General features: G+C 42.2%; 1 protein-coding gene across 3 annotated transcripts in view; it reads right to left on the bottom strand.

Moving 5' to 3' along the window:
* Positions 1–315: 315 nt before the first annotated feature.
* LOC114774590 (calcipressin-2-like) overlaps positions 316–19683 on the bottom strand; it is a 63764-nt gene continuing 44396 nt past the window's right edge. For all 3 annotated transcript variants that reach the window (XM_028966385.1, XM_028966387.1, XM_028966386.1), the window contains 3 exons: positions 15372–15545; positions 14584–14755; positions 316–3118 (listed from right to left, as the gene is read on the bottom strand). In XM_028966385.1, the coding sequence (XP_028822218.1) occupies positions 2964–3118; positions 14584–14755; positions 15372–15545 (501 nt within the window). In that variant the 3' untranslated portion in view covers positions 316–2963. The remainder of the gene's footprint in view (positions 3119–14583; positions 14756–15371; positions 15546–19683) is intronic.

Genomic DNA, 19683 nt, shown 5'->3' with positions numbered 1-19683 from the left:
CATCAGCAGCAGAGAGGAGAAGACAAGAAGAACCAAGGTAAGAAGCATTCTGTCGGCATAAGAAAGTTTAGGAATGGCTTACAGCAACGTGGTCACCGCTTTTTTAAATCTTTTTATATACAGGTTAGTTCCATATTCCAAAATTTACGGTACATTCTGTTTCTCACAATTGAAGTGTACCTATGATGAGAATTACAGACCTTGCTCATCTTTTTAAGTGGGACAACTTGCACAATCGATGGCTGCTAAACAATTACCCCAGTGTAATAAACAAGAACATAGGTACTTAATTCAATAACCAGTCAACACAAATGATTAAAACCAAAACTTGTTTTAATGCTACTGTAGATTCAGTTCAACTACTTGTACATGGCTACCATGAATATTTGTACAAAAAATGCAGTAAAAATAGTATTGATTAAATATATACAGATATGTCTCCTTAGTGTAGGCAGGCAGGTTGTACGTGTAGATAACAAGAACACAGACGGTCTTGAACGAGTTTTACACAATACAGATACTGTTTTCCCAACATCAGTGACATGGTTTCTTAACCAAACTGAATTTCAGAAGAACAACAGAAAATAGCATGTTCTTTAAAAAAATAAAATAAAATAATAATAATAAAAAGCAATGTTTGGACACCTTAGGGATATACATATGAGTACATATAGGACAAAGTGCTGGATTCATTCATTCATTCTTAAAATAAAATAAAAATTAAACAATGCAGGAGTAAATTTGCTGGCATTTTAGGTACTTGTTGAAAAAAGAAAAATCTATTCATTGGGCATAATTTCCATAGTTAAGTCATGCCAGTACTGCACACTGCTCATTCTCTTTGCTCATGAATGCAAATGTGAAACGTTCAGTGCTGGGCGGACTTGTTGAGTGGATAAGTTCGTGGATCTGAGAGGCAACAACAAACTGCTTGACTGACCTGCACTGTGGACTACATCTGAATAACCAGTCCTTGAAACCATACTTAATGCAAATGGAGCTATTTGTATGAGTGTAAAACTAGGCTCTTTTTTTTGTTCTTTGATGCTTTGTACATATAGACAATATTGAGTATTCAGAAACACAGTAAAGGCCCAAAGATGAAAAGCTCCTGCTAGATCAATGCCTCAAAAAGAATTTAATAATTCATTGCTTTTTTTAAAAATTAGCCCCACATCTACATTAACCAGCTTTCATGATTTAATGCAAGTATGAGAATTATATATTTTGCTAACACTTCCCATGGACTCTCTCCTTCATAATGCATTTTTAGCACATTGTACATCCCTTCGTAGATGCATCACTTCACTTAAAGCATACATAAAGTTACATTCAAGCCCATGGCTCTTCATAGGATGCACTTTATATCTGGTATAAATGACAGGTGTAGTAAAATCACTACAACTATATCTCTGTGTTTTAGTATATGTCTGCACTACAGTTATTTACATGCCACTGTAATGCTGTTCCAAACACGTTATAATGCTTTATACTGAGTAAAACTGTATGGAATGCATTATGAAGAAAGCGGTCATGGGAAGTGCGGCTATTCCTGCCTTTTTCTTCTTTCAGGAAAAACAGAAATTCAAACCAATATTGCTTTGTGTGTGTGTGTGTGTGTGTGTGTTTGAATCCAGAATGAGAAACATCTGTGACACAGGCTCTGCATCACAGAAATGGCACCTTGCAGTGTGGCTGCATCACCTAGATCAGCCCCCTTTCTCCGTTCCGTGCCTAAAATACCAGCGGTGACTCACACTACGCTGACTCTGGCTTTAAATGAGCTGGTGCTGCTAAATGAACGTGGTGTTGGATCAATATTGATGTGGCTCTATTTGCAGCCACACAGTGAGTCAGGATCGTGAAGGAAGAAGAACAAAAATATGAAGAAAAACAAAAATCTACTTCTGCGCCAATGACTATGTAATAGCACTTGTAAGATTTTGTGTGACCTGCTAAAACAAAGTACGCATTACGGAAATGTCTCTGTTGTCGTCACATAATCGTTTTCTTCTATATGACTCCCCATCTCACAAATAAAGGAAAGAAATAAAATGCATGATATTTTTTTTTACTTCTACCGAGGCACACAAGGAAAACTGTTGATGAGTGTTTTCTGACAGTACAATTATCGCAATAAAGAAGTTAACCATGCACTACACAAACTCTGGCTGCGTTCACCCAAATCCAACTGGGATTTTGGCATCCCAAAATAGCTCATAAAGCCAAAATTGGTGTTTTTACCCCAATTTTTTGGAAAACAAGACACAGACAGAATAAGATTCACAATAGGAACAAAAAGTATATATTAGTCATTAAGCTTTTTTCCACTCTTTACTGCTGAAAGCATCGTTTTTCTGTAACACTGAAAGCCAAAGACACTGAGAGACACGACATGCTGCCAACAGAAAACAGTAAAGTAAATATGCAAACTGCTAACAAGAGCAGCGCATGCGCCGGCTAACGTGACCGTGGGCCCTCGCCGACCTTTTCAGGGCCGTGAGACAGAATGCACTTCACTTTAACTGGCTGAAAGTACAGTACAGACTGCCACAGGCTTTAGCCGCCTCGGTGTCCAGTGTGCCCTTTAAAATAGTAATAATAATAATATTGATCCGTAGTGCTGCCGTATGGGTTTGCAAAAAAGGTGCCCAGCGTCAGCCTGGTGACCAGTGGCCTTCTTGCAACCGCATGCATGGCAGCCCTGGAGCCAATCGAAGGTCAGAATTAAGCATGAACAGGCTGGTCCTGCCTCCCACTGGGGACCGTGCAATGAACTAAGGAGAGTTTAAAAGATAAGGAATGACCAGTGTGTACCGCCAAAAAATAAAAAACGTAGTGAGCAACATTAAACGACCATGTGTCGGACGCAGAGCACAGAATCAGACCCTTCGAGCCCCCCAGACGAAGCAGGATTGGACAGGAGTGGTTGCTGTGTGGGAGGTGGTGGTCCTGGTGAGAGTTCAGTGGGATACGGGCAGATCCGGGCGCCGGGTCTGGATGATTTTTGGTTTAGGACAGCTTTTTGGTTCCTCCTCCTCCTCCGCGTCGCTGTCGCACACGTGCACGACCACGCTGGGCGTGGACTCTGTTCCTGCGTGCAGTTCGAATTTCTCTCCTGTGAGGAGATGGAGAAAGGGGGAGAAGAGAAATAAACTTCAGCTCATTCTGTACATCAGACATGTTAGCTTTTATCAGAACCAGGAGAGTTTGAGTCAAAATAGTCAAAATCAGTGTTGCCAGATTGGCTGAAATAACAGTTTATTTGCACTTTTGAACATTCGCACAATTGCACATTCATTTGTCAGTCATTTAATGCCTTATAACAATCATAATCAAATAAAGAAAATCTGGTCTACAAAAAGTTGTCTTATATTTGATATATTTTGTGTACAAAGGAAAGTTCAAAACAGGAGATAAACTGAGCTACAGCTGACATCAGTAGTTGGTGGTTAAAAAAAAAGTATTATCGTTCTGACAGATTACAAACCTAACATAGGAGATATTGCTGTGTGACAATGTGTGACTAATTAACACCCAGCCATTTTTTAAATGTCAAGTTAACATCAATTTACACACTGTAAAAAGTGAACACTTTTTATTAGGTCACACCTAATATTGTAGCATTGACGTAATGTAAATAAATGACTTACAGCAGGTTTGATTGGTTTATTTACATTATGTCAATGCTAAAATATTACATTTGACAGATTCAATTACATTTTTTTCGGTTTAGCCAGTGTTCACAGTCATGTGGCCAGGAAGTTCATTTGTCAATTAAGGGCTTAAGGACAAAGCAGCAGTTTAACACAAAGCAGCAAAAAATACATTGACAGTATGTGCCATCATGGATCCTTATGGGTTAAGACTGATGTTCACGGCCACACTCGGAGTTGACCTTATTCTGCACTTGAGAGCTCGAGAGCTCAGAGACTAAGATGTTACTTCTGCTGCTGTGACAAACTGCAACCCCAGAGGGAGCTCTCACACAAATATCAGGGCCTTGCTGTAAGCTGTCCTGAGGTCAGCGTCTGCGATGACCACACAGAAAAGAGCTTGACTTCGGCTCGGCGAGCGGCTCTTCGGCCCTTTTACGTAACTGCACAGAGGTCCGTGTTGGGGGAAAGGCCATATGGAGGCTTCTAGAACCGCGGAACCTGGGGTCTGCAGCGAGACCACCCTGCATGGCTGGGAGCCTGAGGCTGTGTGAGCCATTGGCCGCGTCGGCTCGACTTGTCTGCAGCTGCTGATTAAACCGCCGGTGACTCATTGCAGAGACGCTGCTGCCGCACGCTCGCAGACACCAGATGCACATCCTTTCATGTCATTTCTCTGATATGCATGTCACGTCCTCCATTCACCAGGTCCGGCCCCCTCGTTTTTCCCCGTTAACCATCGGGCCAGCACCGCCATGCCAGACAGACAAACCTGCTGCTTTTTCAGTTCCATATATAGACAGCAAATGTGCAATTTCTTCCATTTCTAGTGTGTCATGCTTCATTTCAGAGGGTGATTATTGCCTGATGTCAATTTTAACCACTCCATTCTGATTGGCTGGGAGACCATCACAATGCACATGCTAAGTCTGCACAGATCTACCCAGTATTCTTTCTAATCTGTGAGACCAAAGTAACCTGCTGAAGATCGGCAATGTCAATGACCAGCTGCCATGTCCCTGTGTTGTCAGTTATAACCCTTCGTGGATTATTCCTTACGTTTCTATGAAATCTACATTAGACTAATGTAACACTAACCAAGATTAAAACCAGCAGAGCTTTTCACATTTTACCCCATCCCATAGGAAAAGGTCACTGTGAGTGACGAATGCATTACTGTGTAGGGGTTAGAACGCCTGAGGGTCATGGGCAGCCACGTCACAGACTGCATCCAATTCATTTTCTGTTTCTTTTTCATCAATGAAAGGCGTGTACTACACAACAATGTCTGCCGTTAACCCAGATTCGAGTCCTTTGATACCACACATTATGTGTCTGTGCCTGTGTCTATTTTAAAGAAAAATACACTTATTTGATGACATATGGCTTGTAAATCCATACAGCATAAAAGTTCAGCCTTTTATAAACATTGGTAGCCCTATGATGGATTACAGCAACGTGTGGCATGCATAGGACCCTCGCAGGAATGCGACGTGGGCCGACAGGAACCGCTTTTATCAGATTCCTCTGAAGTGGGTTTACAGAAAGTGATTTAGTTCCATGTTATTAGTTCCTCTCAAACTCACTTTTCCAGGATGTGATCCAATTACTCAGATTGAAGTGTTTCACTCTTCACACACACACACACACACACACACACACACACACACACACACACACACACACACACACACAGCAGGTGCCATAGGAAGGCAACAACACCACTCTAATCAATCCTGTTCTATTCTGATAAAACATCAGGTTAATTGTCCTCATTCTTTGTATTGGTGTTTTCCCCCCTTCTTTCTCCACCTCTCCATTTTTCTTCTCTGTATTCCCATCTCCTGAGGGCTCGGCTGCCTCTGCTGATGAGTGACGTCAATGCTGCACACTGACGTCAAGGGTCAGCCAGCCAGAGAGAGCCGAGTGGGGCTGAAGTGATGGAGAGGGAGAGATGGAGAGGAAGAAGAGGAATGTCAGAAAGAGAGAAAGGAAAACTGGTTGCCGCATAGCCATGATCACAATGAAGAACAGTCTCCTGGTGTCTCTTCCCCCTGCCAGCCCCCCCAAACAATCCATTTCCCTCGGTGAGTTCTGTTAATAAGAGAGCGAGAGAGAGACAGAGAAACAAAGGGCCCCTGAAATTACATTTGAAATTGAAAGGGACTGAATGGGATAAAGTATGAGGCGGGTAAGAAAGAGCGAGCGAGCGGGCGAGCGAAAGAAAGCCCATTCATTCATTCTGCCCTGTCCACTCGCATCGTGCAGATAAGCACTTAGACAGTTGGATGTCGTCTCTTCCTCTGGTTCATCAGGCCGGCACCGTGACACGCAGCCTCTATTTTTAACCACATTCTTTCAAGCAAGGCCAAGCTCTACCCCCCCCCAATCCTCCTGAACCACCAATTCTTAAATATACAACATTCCTTAGCAACAGTCCAAAAATAATCCGTGGCTCTGTTCTCGCTCGAATTGAAAACATTTAGCCCCTCTGTCTTGGGCTTGGGGGAGAGTGGGACGATAAGGAGAGCAGAGATGGGGTGACCACCATCTCTCAGGGTACAAGGAAAGTGTTCATGGTGGTGGGATGAACTTCCAGTAGAATAGGAAAAATAGCATAAAGAATAGGAAAAATAGCATAAAGCAAATGGTATTTGTAGATCAGGTTCTAGTGAACCAAATGAGGGATGCGTCTGCCAAATGAAAGTGAAGTGATTGTCATTGTGAAACACTGTAGCACAGCATATGGTGACACAGTGAAATGTGTCCTCTGCTTTTAACCATCACCCTTGGTGAGCAGTGGGCAGCCATGACAGGTCCTGGGGAGCAGTGTGTGGGGACGGTGGCTCAGTGGCACATCAGAGGCACCTTGGCAGATTGGGATTCGAACGAACAACCTTCTAATTACGGGGCCGCTTCCTTAACCGCTAGATAAAACACTGCCATTAAACAGAATTATCTGTCAGAAGTGGTACTGCTGTACACGGAAATGATTGAATGGAGGTTCAGGATTTGAATTTGAATGGGTTTATTTATGTGACGGCCGTTTTCATAACCGTCAACAATGTAGAATAAACCAGTTCAAACAATAACAATATCCATCAACACACATTTTAAAATGCATATATTTCCATTGTCTGGGGGAGCAATGAAAAAACAACATAAAAATGCAGCCATACAAAATAGGATTACGGTGGTTTTTACTGATGAAATTGTGTGGATCAGTCCAAAAACAGTCCCTTCTGCCTGTGACTGGGATGGGTTCAAAACCACCCTTCTTCCCATGAGATAGGTCGAAGTGAAGGCGTAGTGAAGACGTCCAGTCTCATAATGGGACCCTATAAAAGTGTCTCAAGTGTAAATTAAGGCTACATAAAAGCACAGAATGAAAAAAAATGGGCGCCTCCCACAGACCTCATTCAGGAAACACTATGGGTTCTGAACAGGGTCTAACTGTAAGCCCTATGCTGCCAACGATCTAAATCACACCTTCACAAATCCTTCTCTGGAACCATCTCCAGCACTCTCCACACATGGCAACATGCCTTCCCAAGAAATATTTCATTAAGTGGTGAGGGCCGGTGGCAGGGCGTCTTGCTTGTAAAAAGGCAAAACAACAAACACATTTTACTCCTTAATGAGACCTGCTGCACGCAACAGCTCTGCGTTCAGGACATATGGAAAGAGTAGCATGTAAACACATGTATAGACACAGGCGCATATATAGCATATATAGTGTGTTTTTAGGCCTGTATATATATATATATATATATATATATATATACACACACACACACACACACACACACACACACACACACACACACACACACACACAGGCCTAAAAACACACACTCACATAAAGGAAGGAATGAAGCATGCCCTAAAAAAATATAGTATTTTCCAATGACAAAAATTTCACCTTCCAATTTATTATGCAAATGGTGCTTTTGTTTTCCACAATTAAACTTGTGGACTGTGTTGTGTCTCAGGGCTCTGTGGATCACTGAAATCAATCCCGGAAACCTGTGATAATTAGTTTCCCAGTTCAGCCCAATGAAAGGAAACCTACACACATCATCAAAGCAGACCCCCATTTTCAAGCAATATTGGGGGGGTGGGGGGTGCTGTCTCTCCTGAAAAGCGTGAAAGAGTCGAATGCCTTGGTATGATTCAATTGGACAATGGCTGATTCAGGGCACACGCAGGTTTATGCAGATTAAGGCACAAGGCGGACTGTTTCTGACTGACTTCTTCTGAATACAGTATTCAGAGAACAGCTGCTAAAATGCCATTACAAAACAGCAAAGAGGTATCTGGAGCTGCTGGTGCCTCTGGAGTCCCACCACCTTCAAGAAGTAGATCCTCCAGAACCTTGCAGTTATGCCTAAATCACCTATTCAGCCACCTCTAACCAATGCTCACAAGCAGAAAACCATGAAGACAAATCTTCAAACAGTCTTGATGGAGTGGTGGATGGCTACCATGTTCAAACAATGCTGCGATGTGAGTAAGGAGGTGGCAGAGTCATGTATTGGACCAGATTCATGGGGAAAGATCTGGTTGGTCGCTGAAGGTGTGAAAATGACCTCCATAAATGGATTTCATGACAAAATCATCTTCATGCATGACAATGCACCATCTCATGCTGCAAAGAATACCTCTGCATCATTGGTTGTTTTGGGCACAAAAGGAGAGAAACTCATAGTGTTGCCCCATGAACTGAATTGAGAACCTTTGGAGCATCATCAGGCAAAAGAGCATCATCAGTTCACATCCAAACAGCAGCTATTCTAATATCCTGCAAAATAATGCAGAAACTTTTTTTTTTTTTTTTTGGGGGGGGGGGGGTAAATGTTGGTATCTTCAGTAACATTTGAATTATGCTCTAGTGGTTGACTACTTGAAACTTATGCTGACTGCCATTGCACACTATTTGCATAATAATTTGGAATGTAGTGTACACATTACGCTATTCCGACAATATTCTATTAAACACACACACACACACACACACACACACACACACACACACACACACACACACACACACACACACTGAGCCATTAATATTCAGATCAGACAGAGGCCCTTGCCAGAGCTGTCTGAGCATCAAACGCACGAGTATCACACTGCAACTTTCAGAAGATGAAAGATCTTCACACTCTCCCTCTCTCTGCTCATGTGAGGCAATTCAGTCAAGAGAGGAATCATTTATATCAAAGATCTGAGCACCTATGAACATTTAAGATGGCATTGGCTGTGTCTCAGAGTGTGAACCATCACAGTCTTAAAAGAGAGTGAAAAACAAACTATTCAAATTCTCAAGGGAAATCAGAGTTGCATAAAATCTCCTTTTAAAAATGTATAGACCCTTAACATCTCTTGCACATCGAATGAAGATTCGACCTTCATTCACTGGGCCAGTGGTGGCCTAGCCGTAAAGGAAGCGGACCCGTAATTGGAAGGGAGGCGTTCAAATCCCGAGCTGCCAAGGTTCCACTGAGGCACCACTGAACAAAGCACCGTCCCCACACACTGCTCCCCGGGCGCCTGTCATGGCTGCCCACTGCTAACAAAACACCTTGTGCTGTGCTTCACAATGACAATCACTTCACTTCATTAACAAAATTTAGTATGTACAAAATTCACATCCTCTAAGGCAGATGTAGTTGTAGACTAGAGGGTAACACACCTGCCTCTGAACCAGAAGACCTGGAATCAAAACCCACTTATTACCACGGTGACCCTGATCACTTAAATTTGGTAAATTTCATTTACCATTAATAGCCCTAGTATGTCCTGCAGTGGCTAGAAATGGTGATAGGTGTAAAAAGTGCTTTGGCTGTGCAGAGAGTGGCAGATCTGATTTAGAATTTGTCAGTTTATCAATAATTTATATTTATTTATATGCTGATTTATATGCTGCTTTTTAGCTCTTGTTAGTCTAGCAATGGTGTCAAATAAGAACCGAGGATTGTTTTGGTTTTCTTCTATCAAAGATTACAGATGAGCAGCTTACAATATCTACTATCTCTGTGTAGCTAATGTGAAACACGTCCGGACTATTTAAACAGACAGCAGCCTGAGTTGTGTTTGGATAGAGGTAAGAATCTAAAAACACCTTAGTCTCTCTAAACATGTGTACAGTCCGAACATGCTCTTCTAATTCTGCCACCTTTGGCTTCAAACCAGTCACTAACCTACAATTTCCCGAATAAACGGGGTGATGGCAGAAGCATAAGAATGGGAAAATAAACATTCTACAGTTAGAACAAGAGATTGAAGAAGAATCCGCCTTATACGATCAATCAGCCATTGTATTTTTCATTCTTTATCTGCCCAGAGAAGATGCCCGTCCCTTCAAACATTCTCCACCAACCGTGCAAAGCATTGCAGTTGATTGGGCGTTGAATGTAATCAGTAGTTACAGGGACAGTCCCGTGTCTTGCTCAGGGACACAATGGTAGTAAGTGGTATTTGAACCTGGGTCTTCTGGTTCTTGGCGAGTGTGTTACCCACTAGGCTACTACCACCGTTTAACAGTTTACCTGTCTCTTGACTTACATTTACATTTACATTTAAGGCATTTATCAGACGCTCTTATCCAGAGCGACTTACAATCAGTAGTGACAGGGACAGTCCCCCTGGAGCAACTCAGGGTTAAGTGTCTTGCTCAGGGACACAATGGTAGTAAGTGGGATTTGAACCTGTGACTCTGTAGTCTTCTGGTTCATAGGCAAGTGTGTTACCCACTAGGCTACTACCATCCATTGACTATTGTTCCTCTTGCCCTCTGATCAATACGCCATCACTGTTGCCGACCCATGCCGTCTGAGCACTCTTCTGCCCACCACCTTTTCCTACGAGTACACCATGGTATCCACAAACTTTGCTGCCTCAACCTGTGTTACTTTCGCCATCTCCGCAGAGTGACTCCCTGAGCCATATTGCTCCAGAGACCACTAGTGATGCCATGAGCTTTATGTTGGCAAGAAGACAGTTACACAACTGCTGAGAAGACAAGGTGATCACAAGGAGGTGAATGGTGACACAATCAAAAAAGAGGGATACTCCAAGTCATGCTGTGCTGGATGTACTCCTGTGCTGCTTGATGATAAGAAACAGCCACCAGCAGGAGGTTTATAGGCTGCTGATGAGTTCCACCATCACCAGGGGACAAGACAGAAAAACATTCTGGTTTGCCAGGTTTTGCAAACCGCAGAATATAAGGGTTCTCTGAACCCCCCAGGAAATCAAAACTGTGTACATTTCAGAGTGCCCTTTTATTGTGGGTTGTCTAAGTCACACCTGTACAATATTCATGCTGTCTAATCAGCACGTTGATATGCATTTTACTTTACGACATTCAGATACCCTTATCCAGAGCGATTAGTTACAGGGACAGTCCCCTGGACACACTAGGGGCAGTGGTGGCCTAGCGGTTAAGGAAGCACCCCGTAATCAGAAGATTGCCGGTTCAAATCCCGATCCGCCAAGGTGCCACTGAGCAAAGCACCGTCCCCACACACTGCTCCCCGGGCGCCTGTCATGGCCGCCCACTGCTCACTCAGGGTGATGGGTTAAATGCAGAGGACAAATTTCACTGTGTGCACCGTGTGCTGTGCTGCTGTGTATCACATGTGACAATCACTACACACTTTACTTTTACACTTAGGGTTAAGTGTCTTACTCAAGTGCACAATTGTAGTAAGTGGGATTTGAACCTGGGTTTTCTGGTTCATAGGCACGTGTTTTACCAATTAGGCTCCTGTGAAGGAAAAAATGTATGGGCCTGGACTTTTCACGTGTTGTTTGACCATCACCTTTAGCCATGGAACAGTCAGAAGACAGCTGGTGCACAAGGATATAATGTTTTCCAAACATAGTGTGTTGTGCTACGCAGAGGCTTTTGACCAAACCGGTCCATGGCTGCTTTCCTACCCTGCATCACCCAGAGTGGTATAAATATGCTTGTGAACTTACTAATGGGTGGGAGTTCTTCTTGCGAGACACCCCCCCCCCCCCCATTAAACTTGGTTAATTAAATTCAGTTGACTTTGTTTATTGCAGCTCCCCAGACAGGAAAATTCCCACCACACTACTACCACCCGTATGCCACACCTCTGAGGTGGGATGGATTATCTCGGCATGGGAGAAGTACTCACTATTTGTGTTCAGCTCGTGCAAAATGGGAGAGTTTTATATTTTTGTTCAGTGTATTAAACAGAAATGAAAACAGTTCAATGGCCATAACAGCAAAGGAACAATAAAACAGAATCCGTCTGACTGTCGTCAGTACACACAATATTGTGCAAACAAATAAACCCGTTAAACATGTCAATGCAAGAACAACCATTGTCTCCTGCATACATGCTTATAAAGGGTCCTGATCACTCCACCTGGGTGAACACAAGCAGTGCCTGGTCATGACAATTGGCTCCATTACTGTGTATTGTATACAGGTGCAGATGTCCTGTAAACCTAAACATATATCTAAATAAATCTGACATGAATAATCATTTCTACATTGTTGTCCAAATTCCACCCAGGCCGGGTGCCTCTCTGCTGCCCGATCATAGGTGTCTTTCCAGCATGACAGACACCCACAATACCTACCACATGTATGGCTAATCCTTCCACAAACGAGACAAGCCACCTAACATGTGCGACGTTCCAGCACCAGATAACACACTGGGCGTTCAGGGACGAGGATTTCTCAGCTCCACACACAGATCCCAGGGAGGTGACACGATCATTAATGGGAGGCTTAGCAGCATGACTCTGTGTGGACATACCGTTATGGCGTCCACAGTGGAAATTCACAGCGTGAGGGGGGACAGCATGTGGGTCTGTTCACCTTAATCATCTGAGAGGAAGACGGGTGATAACTGACAGCTGAGCACTGGACTAGTTTAATGAACTCGATTCCCATCGTGAATCATTTATGCTGCCAAAATCATGTCTTATCAGAAAGAGAGCGATGTTGTCCAGCGGGATTCTTTCATGGGATTTCGGCTCATGTCCCACTAGGTTTGAAGGCCAGAGCTCCATAATGTCAAACCCTGCTGGATAATTCATAGAGTTGCATAGTTCTTGCTCACGCTGCAAGGCGCCAAAATAACCAAGATGGTCGAAATCCGCAGAGCAGCTGCTGAAGAGGGAAGGCCAGGCTCTTGCCAGGAGAACCAGATGGACACAGGACTCATGATTTAATCACAGCAAATTTAGATGCGTTCTGAGAACAAGGAGGTTCTCAAAATGTGGCTAAAGGTCTTCTGTGCGTATGTAGATGCATGTGTAAAGTTGCATCTCGCCGGCTGGCTACAATAAACACCAACACAGAGAAGAAACGTTTACTTCAACGTCTAAAATGCCTTTTTGTAGCTTAGTTTATAGTGATTCATTTAGATATACACAGACTGTTTAAATGGAGTACAATGGGCATGATGCAGGACCAGACAAACATTAATTAGAAACAAAATGGTAAGATGGGCAAGATTAAAGTAAAACACATGAAGGGGTGTTAATAGACCATAAATATTCAGTTGAATATAAAGGGGCTGAATGGAAGCCCTATGAATATAATGAAGATCACAGGTCAAAATCAACGTTGAACGGCAGTACATGTCACAAAACAGAAAGGGGAGGACCCAGGCGCTGAGTTATTGGGCATTTATTTATTTCAGAATCAAACATCTCATAACACCACTCAGAAATCAGCTTGGGACAGAAGGGGAAGTGGAAATGGCAAAAGGGAAGGTCAGCTCTCACACGGGGACCACTCCACTCACGCACACCATCAGAAAAACAAAAACCAACAAGACTATTAGATCCTCTACTACATACATTCTCAAGGCCCAATAGGCCTGCCACCTCTGAGCAAGACCAAAACAAGGCTTCCCAAACAAAAACGCGTCCTCCTTCGCTCGTGTGGTCCGGTTCAACACCAGAACCCGGAACACTGCCGCAGGAACCCTTTTCCAGTGTTCGGCGTACTCTCATTAGGTGGGCGGAGCCACAGTGGGATGTGCCGTGACAGAACAAAAAAAAAACTATGCCAGAACCACGTGCTTTCATTATGATGCTCACGCTTTGGCAGACAAAATAACAAAATGTGATTGCTAAATTATTATTATTTAATGTTGTTTTAACTGCCGTTGATTGAGTAAAACTAATTGCACATTAAACAAATAATTAATCATGATTCTTAATTCTTAAAGACAATTAGTCGGCAAGAAACAATTAGTTGCTGAGTGCCATACACTAAACAAAACACACCTGCATTAATGTTGTTCATTTATTTTTAAATTAAGCACAGTGATTAACGGTTTAATTTTGACAGCAATAATTATTACCCTAAAAAATGCTCAGTGATTACATAAAAGATCTTTTTACAAATTTTTTAATAATTGCATTGAAGATACCGATGATGTCATCTAGCCATTTTCTGACATGAGATTAGCTGATGCAGAGCACCGCTCCAGCTCAGGAATCTGAAACATGCTAAATGCTGAATATTCACGCTGTCCCCGTTCTGTTTAAAAATAGAGCTTCAATAATAACTCAAAGTCCCAAATTAAACATGGAAAATTTCCACTCCTATCCCTCCTCTTTCCCAGAAAGATAAATAAACACTCGGTGGACAGCAATGAGAAGGTGACCTGCCTGAACGCCCTGTTCTCCTTTGAAGTGGCCCCAGAAGAGACTTTGCCTATCCCTGTGTATGCAAGTGTGTGTGCCTGGGTAGGTGGGTGTTTGGGGGTCATGACCTAGTCACATCACTAGGTGCAGAAATGGACACTGTGGCAGATTCTAAACAGGCATCTGGATGTGAGGTATTTGAGCGTTAATCAATGTCAGAAGCATAACTCTAAATTCATGTATTTTGTTTGTGTGTTCATGCATCTCTGTGTGTGTTTCTTACCTGGTCCAAGCTTGGCCACTGCATACAGGAGGTCATAGTTTATGACAGGCGTGGCCTCATCAATCTGCTGCCAGCCAATGGGTGGGGATCCAGGCGGGGAGATGAGAAACTGTTTTGACGGTTGGGGCGGGGCCAAGTGCAAGTTATCATTGTCAGAGCTGGGGTTCTGCACCTGATTGACACACACACACACACACACACATACATACATACATAAAAACACAAGAATGTAACAAAACATGGCTAATTAAACTTAACTTGGATGTCAATAGGCAGAACATGAAACAGGGGTGCGGCTCTTTAAGAAATAATTTACATGCAACAACATTTTGAAGGGATGTCTTGAAATATTCACAATACATTCAATAAGGTTACACTAATAGGTACACTTTCCTGGCTCAAGCCTGACTGGTTTAATTTGATTAAATAAGGGAGGAAAAACATCTACTTACAGTAAATACAAGTAAAATCTCAAATCATTTTAAATCCGAACAAGCAAGCAATTCAACGATGGAGATCCAGACTCCTTTAATGGTTATAAACCCTGTTTGCTCTGAAAAGGTCAGTCATAGGTTAATCCTACCCAATAGGACAAAGTAATTGTCAGTTATGAAAAAATATCTTGAAAATGGATAATTTGACAGTAATTTTAAATTTTCCTGTATTTTCTTAAACTCACACCATGTTAGAAAAAAACACATTTGATATATAAAATATACATACATACATGATGCAGGATAGTCAGATGTTATTATGCTGTCACTGCAGAGACAGCCTGTCTGGCTCACCTGTGCGAAGTAGAGTTTGAGCTTCTTCCCTCTGAAGGATGTTTCGTGCAGCTCTATCCTGGCGCTGGCGGCTGCCTTCGGGCTGCTGAAGTTGATGCGAACGCGCCGGAAGCTCTTGAACAGCTGGAAGGTGACGCGCTCATCATACGCGAGGAACAAGGCCTCAAACATCTCCTGCAAGACGAAATTAAACGGACAGAAATCAATTCGTCTTTCAACAAAGCGGTTCTATTAATACCCAAGCACGAACATTATATAAACGTGCAAATTATGTGTCCCGTTGTCACCCATGCTTGGATGATACAGATACTAATCTTTGCTTTTGTCTTATGCCATGCAGCATGTGATTGTGTAATGTGTGTCCAGCCAAAACAAGAAACGTTTTTTCACAGAAGCGGGGGGGGAAATGGGGGGTGCTGATAAGATTTGTGGCTTCACATTCATTTCCTGTGAAGAAGAGCAGCTAATGAAAGTTGTCTTTTCATCATAACAACCCCATTCTGCCGTGATTTCATGGCTTCCCTCTCTTATACCCATACACAAACTCATATGTCCTATAATTTAGTTAGATTTAATGGATATGAAACTCAGAATCAGAATCCTACCCCTCAGAATTACATTGTAAATTAATAGTTTCATTTTAGATATAAACATTTTCCTGGTTAGGACCAAAGTTTTTGTCGGGAGAAACAGAATCACTAGCGGAATTGAATAAGTGCCTAGAATCTTTAGGCAGTTCAAAATCCCAGAGAATTCTAAAAACCCAGCCATGCGCAATTTCCAGGGCTATGTTAGGTGGGGACCTAAAAATACTGTGCTATAATACTGTGTCTCTTCTAGTAAAAAAATACAAATCAATTCAATTCATAAAAATAATTAATATAAAGCTGTTTAGTGATCTCAAAAACAGAAAAGCCCATCTTTTTTTTTTTTTTAAAGTTCATCCTTAGAAGAGTGCATTCCTGATTTGAAGCCTAACCCCAAGGCAGTGCTTAACAATTTATTAGGTATTTAGCAGGTTATTTAAGGGGTCATTTGAGTATGTTTTGCTTGTGCCTTTCTCCTTTTATAGACCCGATTTTATTCAAAAATATTTTTATGTAAGACTAGTATATCAGTAACTCTTTGGAAAGTCTGCCTGCAGAAGGTAGTGCGGTTTATGAGCTGAGTGCAAAACTCAATAACAGATAAAATCTGCTAAAAAATCCGGATGACAGCCACTCTGTACAGGAATGCAGAAAGAATGCTTGAATTCCTAACCAGTCAAATCTCCAGATCACTTAGAATACATTTTTCCAGACGGTGAGTGAGCCGTTGTTCATCAGGAAAATGATCTATTTGAGGAGTGTGTTTGAACCCATTTTTCTGTGTTCAATAAAACGTAAAAGCTGTATTCCCGCAGAAACATCTGTATAACTGAAGCCTCTCTAAGGTGACCCTGAGTGACCCACATACACCAAATTTGAGATGAAGTGAATTAATTGTCACTGTGAAACACAGCACAGCACACAGTCAACACAACAAAATGTGTCCTCTGCTTTTGACCATCACCTTGTAGAGCAGTGGGCAGCCTTGACAGGCACCCTGGGAGCAGTGTGTGGGGACGGTGCTTTACTCAGTAACCAGTGTACAAGTATTAGAGTAAATTATACAACAGCCCCAACTGGACAAAACAAATAGCCCAAATAATCAATTGGACTAACAGTATGATCCCAAATATTATGAAAATCTATTTGTAGGGAAACCATATTATCCATTTAAAGGCCACAGTGCTCTTTGCTCCAAAACAGTCTCCATGCCACCACTTTACTGTAATAATGGTTCGTGTTAAGGTGGTGAGGTCATTTGTAAAATCAGGTGTTGCACATCATGGACGAAAGGGAAAACGTCCCTGCAGGAAGGACAGAGACTTATGACTGTCATTCTCTTAGACCCATCAATTTTGCATTGCACTGCAACATATCCACTCTTCATGATGACAGCTGTGGGAGTTCATACTGGCATCTGTCCTCGATTGCTTCCTACTGACAACTGCTCTCTATGTTGCATGACTCAGCAAGGAGAGTAAAAGCTGAGCAGTTTCACTTTTAGCCACTCAAGCACCTCTGGGTCAGCACTTTCTTATGAAGTTGAAGAAATTAATGAAGTTGCCAGTGGTAATCCAGACTAATATCTTATCCATAGATATGTGATTAAACCTTCAGACCACATATTCACATTAGTTTGGACCACATGTTGTGAGACGTCCTTGGACAACACATTCACATTTAGTTAACCTTTCATGCAAGGCAGTCTGTAATATCATTGAGAAACCATAATAAAATAAAATCTATAGGCCTTGTATACTAAGTTACCTCGACCAACTGAGCCTCTGGAAAAATATTCGGATAAAAATGTAGGAAAAAATTAATCAGTCAAAACTAGACACTGGGAGTGGTAGTAGTCTAGTGGGTAAGATGCTCGCCTGTAAATGAGAAGACCACAAAGTCACATGTTCAAACCCCACTTACTACTATTATGTCCCTCAGCAAGACACTTAACCCTGAACATCTCCAGGGGCTGTCCCACTAACTAAATGCCATAAATGTACAATGTAAAATGGCAATGTAATATCTGTATGAGAACAACAGCAACCGTATAAGCATTTGGATCAAGTTTTTTCTGGAATGCATAAACAGCAATAACCACATGGTAAATATGGCAAGTGTAACACACCCTGTCAATGTTACAGGACAAACACAAGCAGTAATTGGGCACAGGTGACACTCATCAAAAAAGGACAATTTGTGTTTGTGGCGGCCCCTGATGGCCACGGGCTGCCAAGGCCGGGACATCACAATCCTTTAGTATGATAGTATTAAAAGCATTTTGCTATGTTGCAGCACATTATGTCTGAAAAACACATAAAACATAACTGTGCAGTGATGTACAGGTAATAGTGGCATTGACTTGCCAACAAACCTGTGCTTCCCCTATACCTATCTGCAGGGACAAGCTCCATAAATCTATCCTAATGTTAAACTAATAGAGTATCTGTCTCTGTATGGTTATGGTCCTCTGTTTCAGTACAATTTGATCATGTCCGTCTCTGACCTGAACAATTTTCCACTGCTCAATAGCTCTTCTACACATGGGAGTGATCTTCTCTGCAGTCTGAAAGACCCAGATGCTGAGAAACCTGTGACGGAAACCAGAGGAAGGTCCAAAACAGTTTGCTGACTCTGCATGGAAACCATTTCACATTAACCCTAATCTAGAAATCAATAACAAAGAGTGAGGGTCATTTGTTTAAGTCAGAGAGGCTGCTGAAATCTTGTGTTGATTCCCTTCGCCATGGGTTACACAATGGCAACAAAATGCAGTCTCCGTCTTTCCTTCTCTCTCCCTCTCTCACACATACAGTATTCCATTGTGGTGAAAATCGATGGCATTCCTTTACAAATATGGCCTGCATGAGTGAGTCTGGGGGGGAAGACAGACCTTAGCAGTGAAGCAGCATAACTTTCTAAAAATAGACAGAACTAGTCTGCTGAGGATCCATGGGCACATGGCTAAGTGTGAGGGGAATCATGGGATTAATTAAAAGTGCTGAATTAAAACGCAATGGGAGGAAAGGGCAGGATGGCTTAAAAGGTTATGGTGGAAGCTGACAGCACACAAACAAATTCATACACGTTCTTCATACATAGACAAAAATGGACAAAAACAATGTAGAAATAATGTATTAAACTGATCCCCAGCCTACACACATTCACCCATGCTCACTTGCATGAGAGAACCTGTTTCTGATAGTGGCAGCAGTTAACATGAATAAAGACTCCAGGTTTTCACTGCAGAATGATTAAAATGTGGAGGGACGGATGCCAAGTTAAGAGTATGCGAATATGTGGGCAGTGGGGGCAGTGATGCGGACTCATAGTTGGAAGGTTGTGGGTCCGAATCCCAAACCACCAAGGTGCCACTGAGGTCCCCTTCGAGCAAAGTAACGTCCTCACACATGGTTCTCCATGTGCCTTTCGTGGTTGCCCGCTGCTCATGATGAGGGCGATGAGTAATTCCTGCCCATTTTATAGTTTTTATTATATTTGTATTTTCTTCACTATTTTCTACATATATGTCTGCAAAAAAAAAGATTTTAATCTCATTGTACATGCATATAATGACAATAAATGACAATTATTCTGCGTTAAATACAGAGGACACATTTTAAGTGCATTGTGTTCTATGCTGCAGTGTTTCACAATGACAATCACTTCACTTTCAAAATGTTAGGACATTCAATGCATCTCTTTCAACACATTTGAGGGCTTTG

This window comes from Denticeps clupeoides, unplaced genomic scaffold, assembly GCF_900700375.1.
Source record: "Denticeps clupeoides unplaced genomic scaffold, fDenClu1.1, whole genome shotgun sequence".
Lineage (NCBI taxonomy): Eukaryota > Metazoa > Chordata > Actinopteri > Clupeiformes > Denticipitidae > Denticeps > Denticeps clupeoides.
The sequence above is the reverse complement of the archived record's forward strand: the minus strand, read 5'-3'. Positions and strand labels throughout refer to the sequence as shown.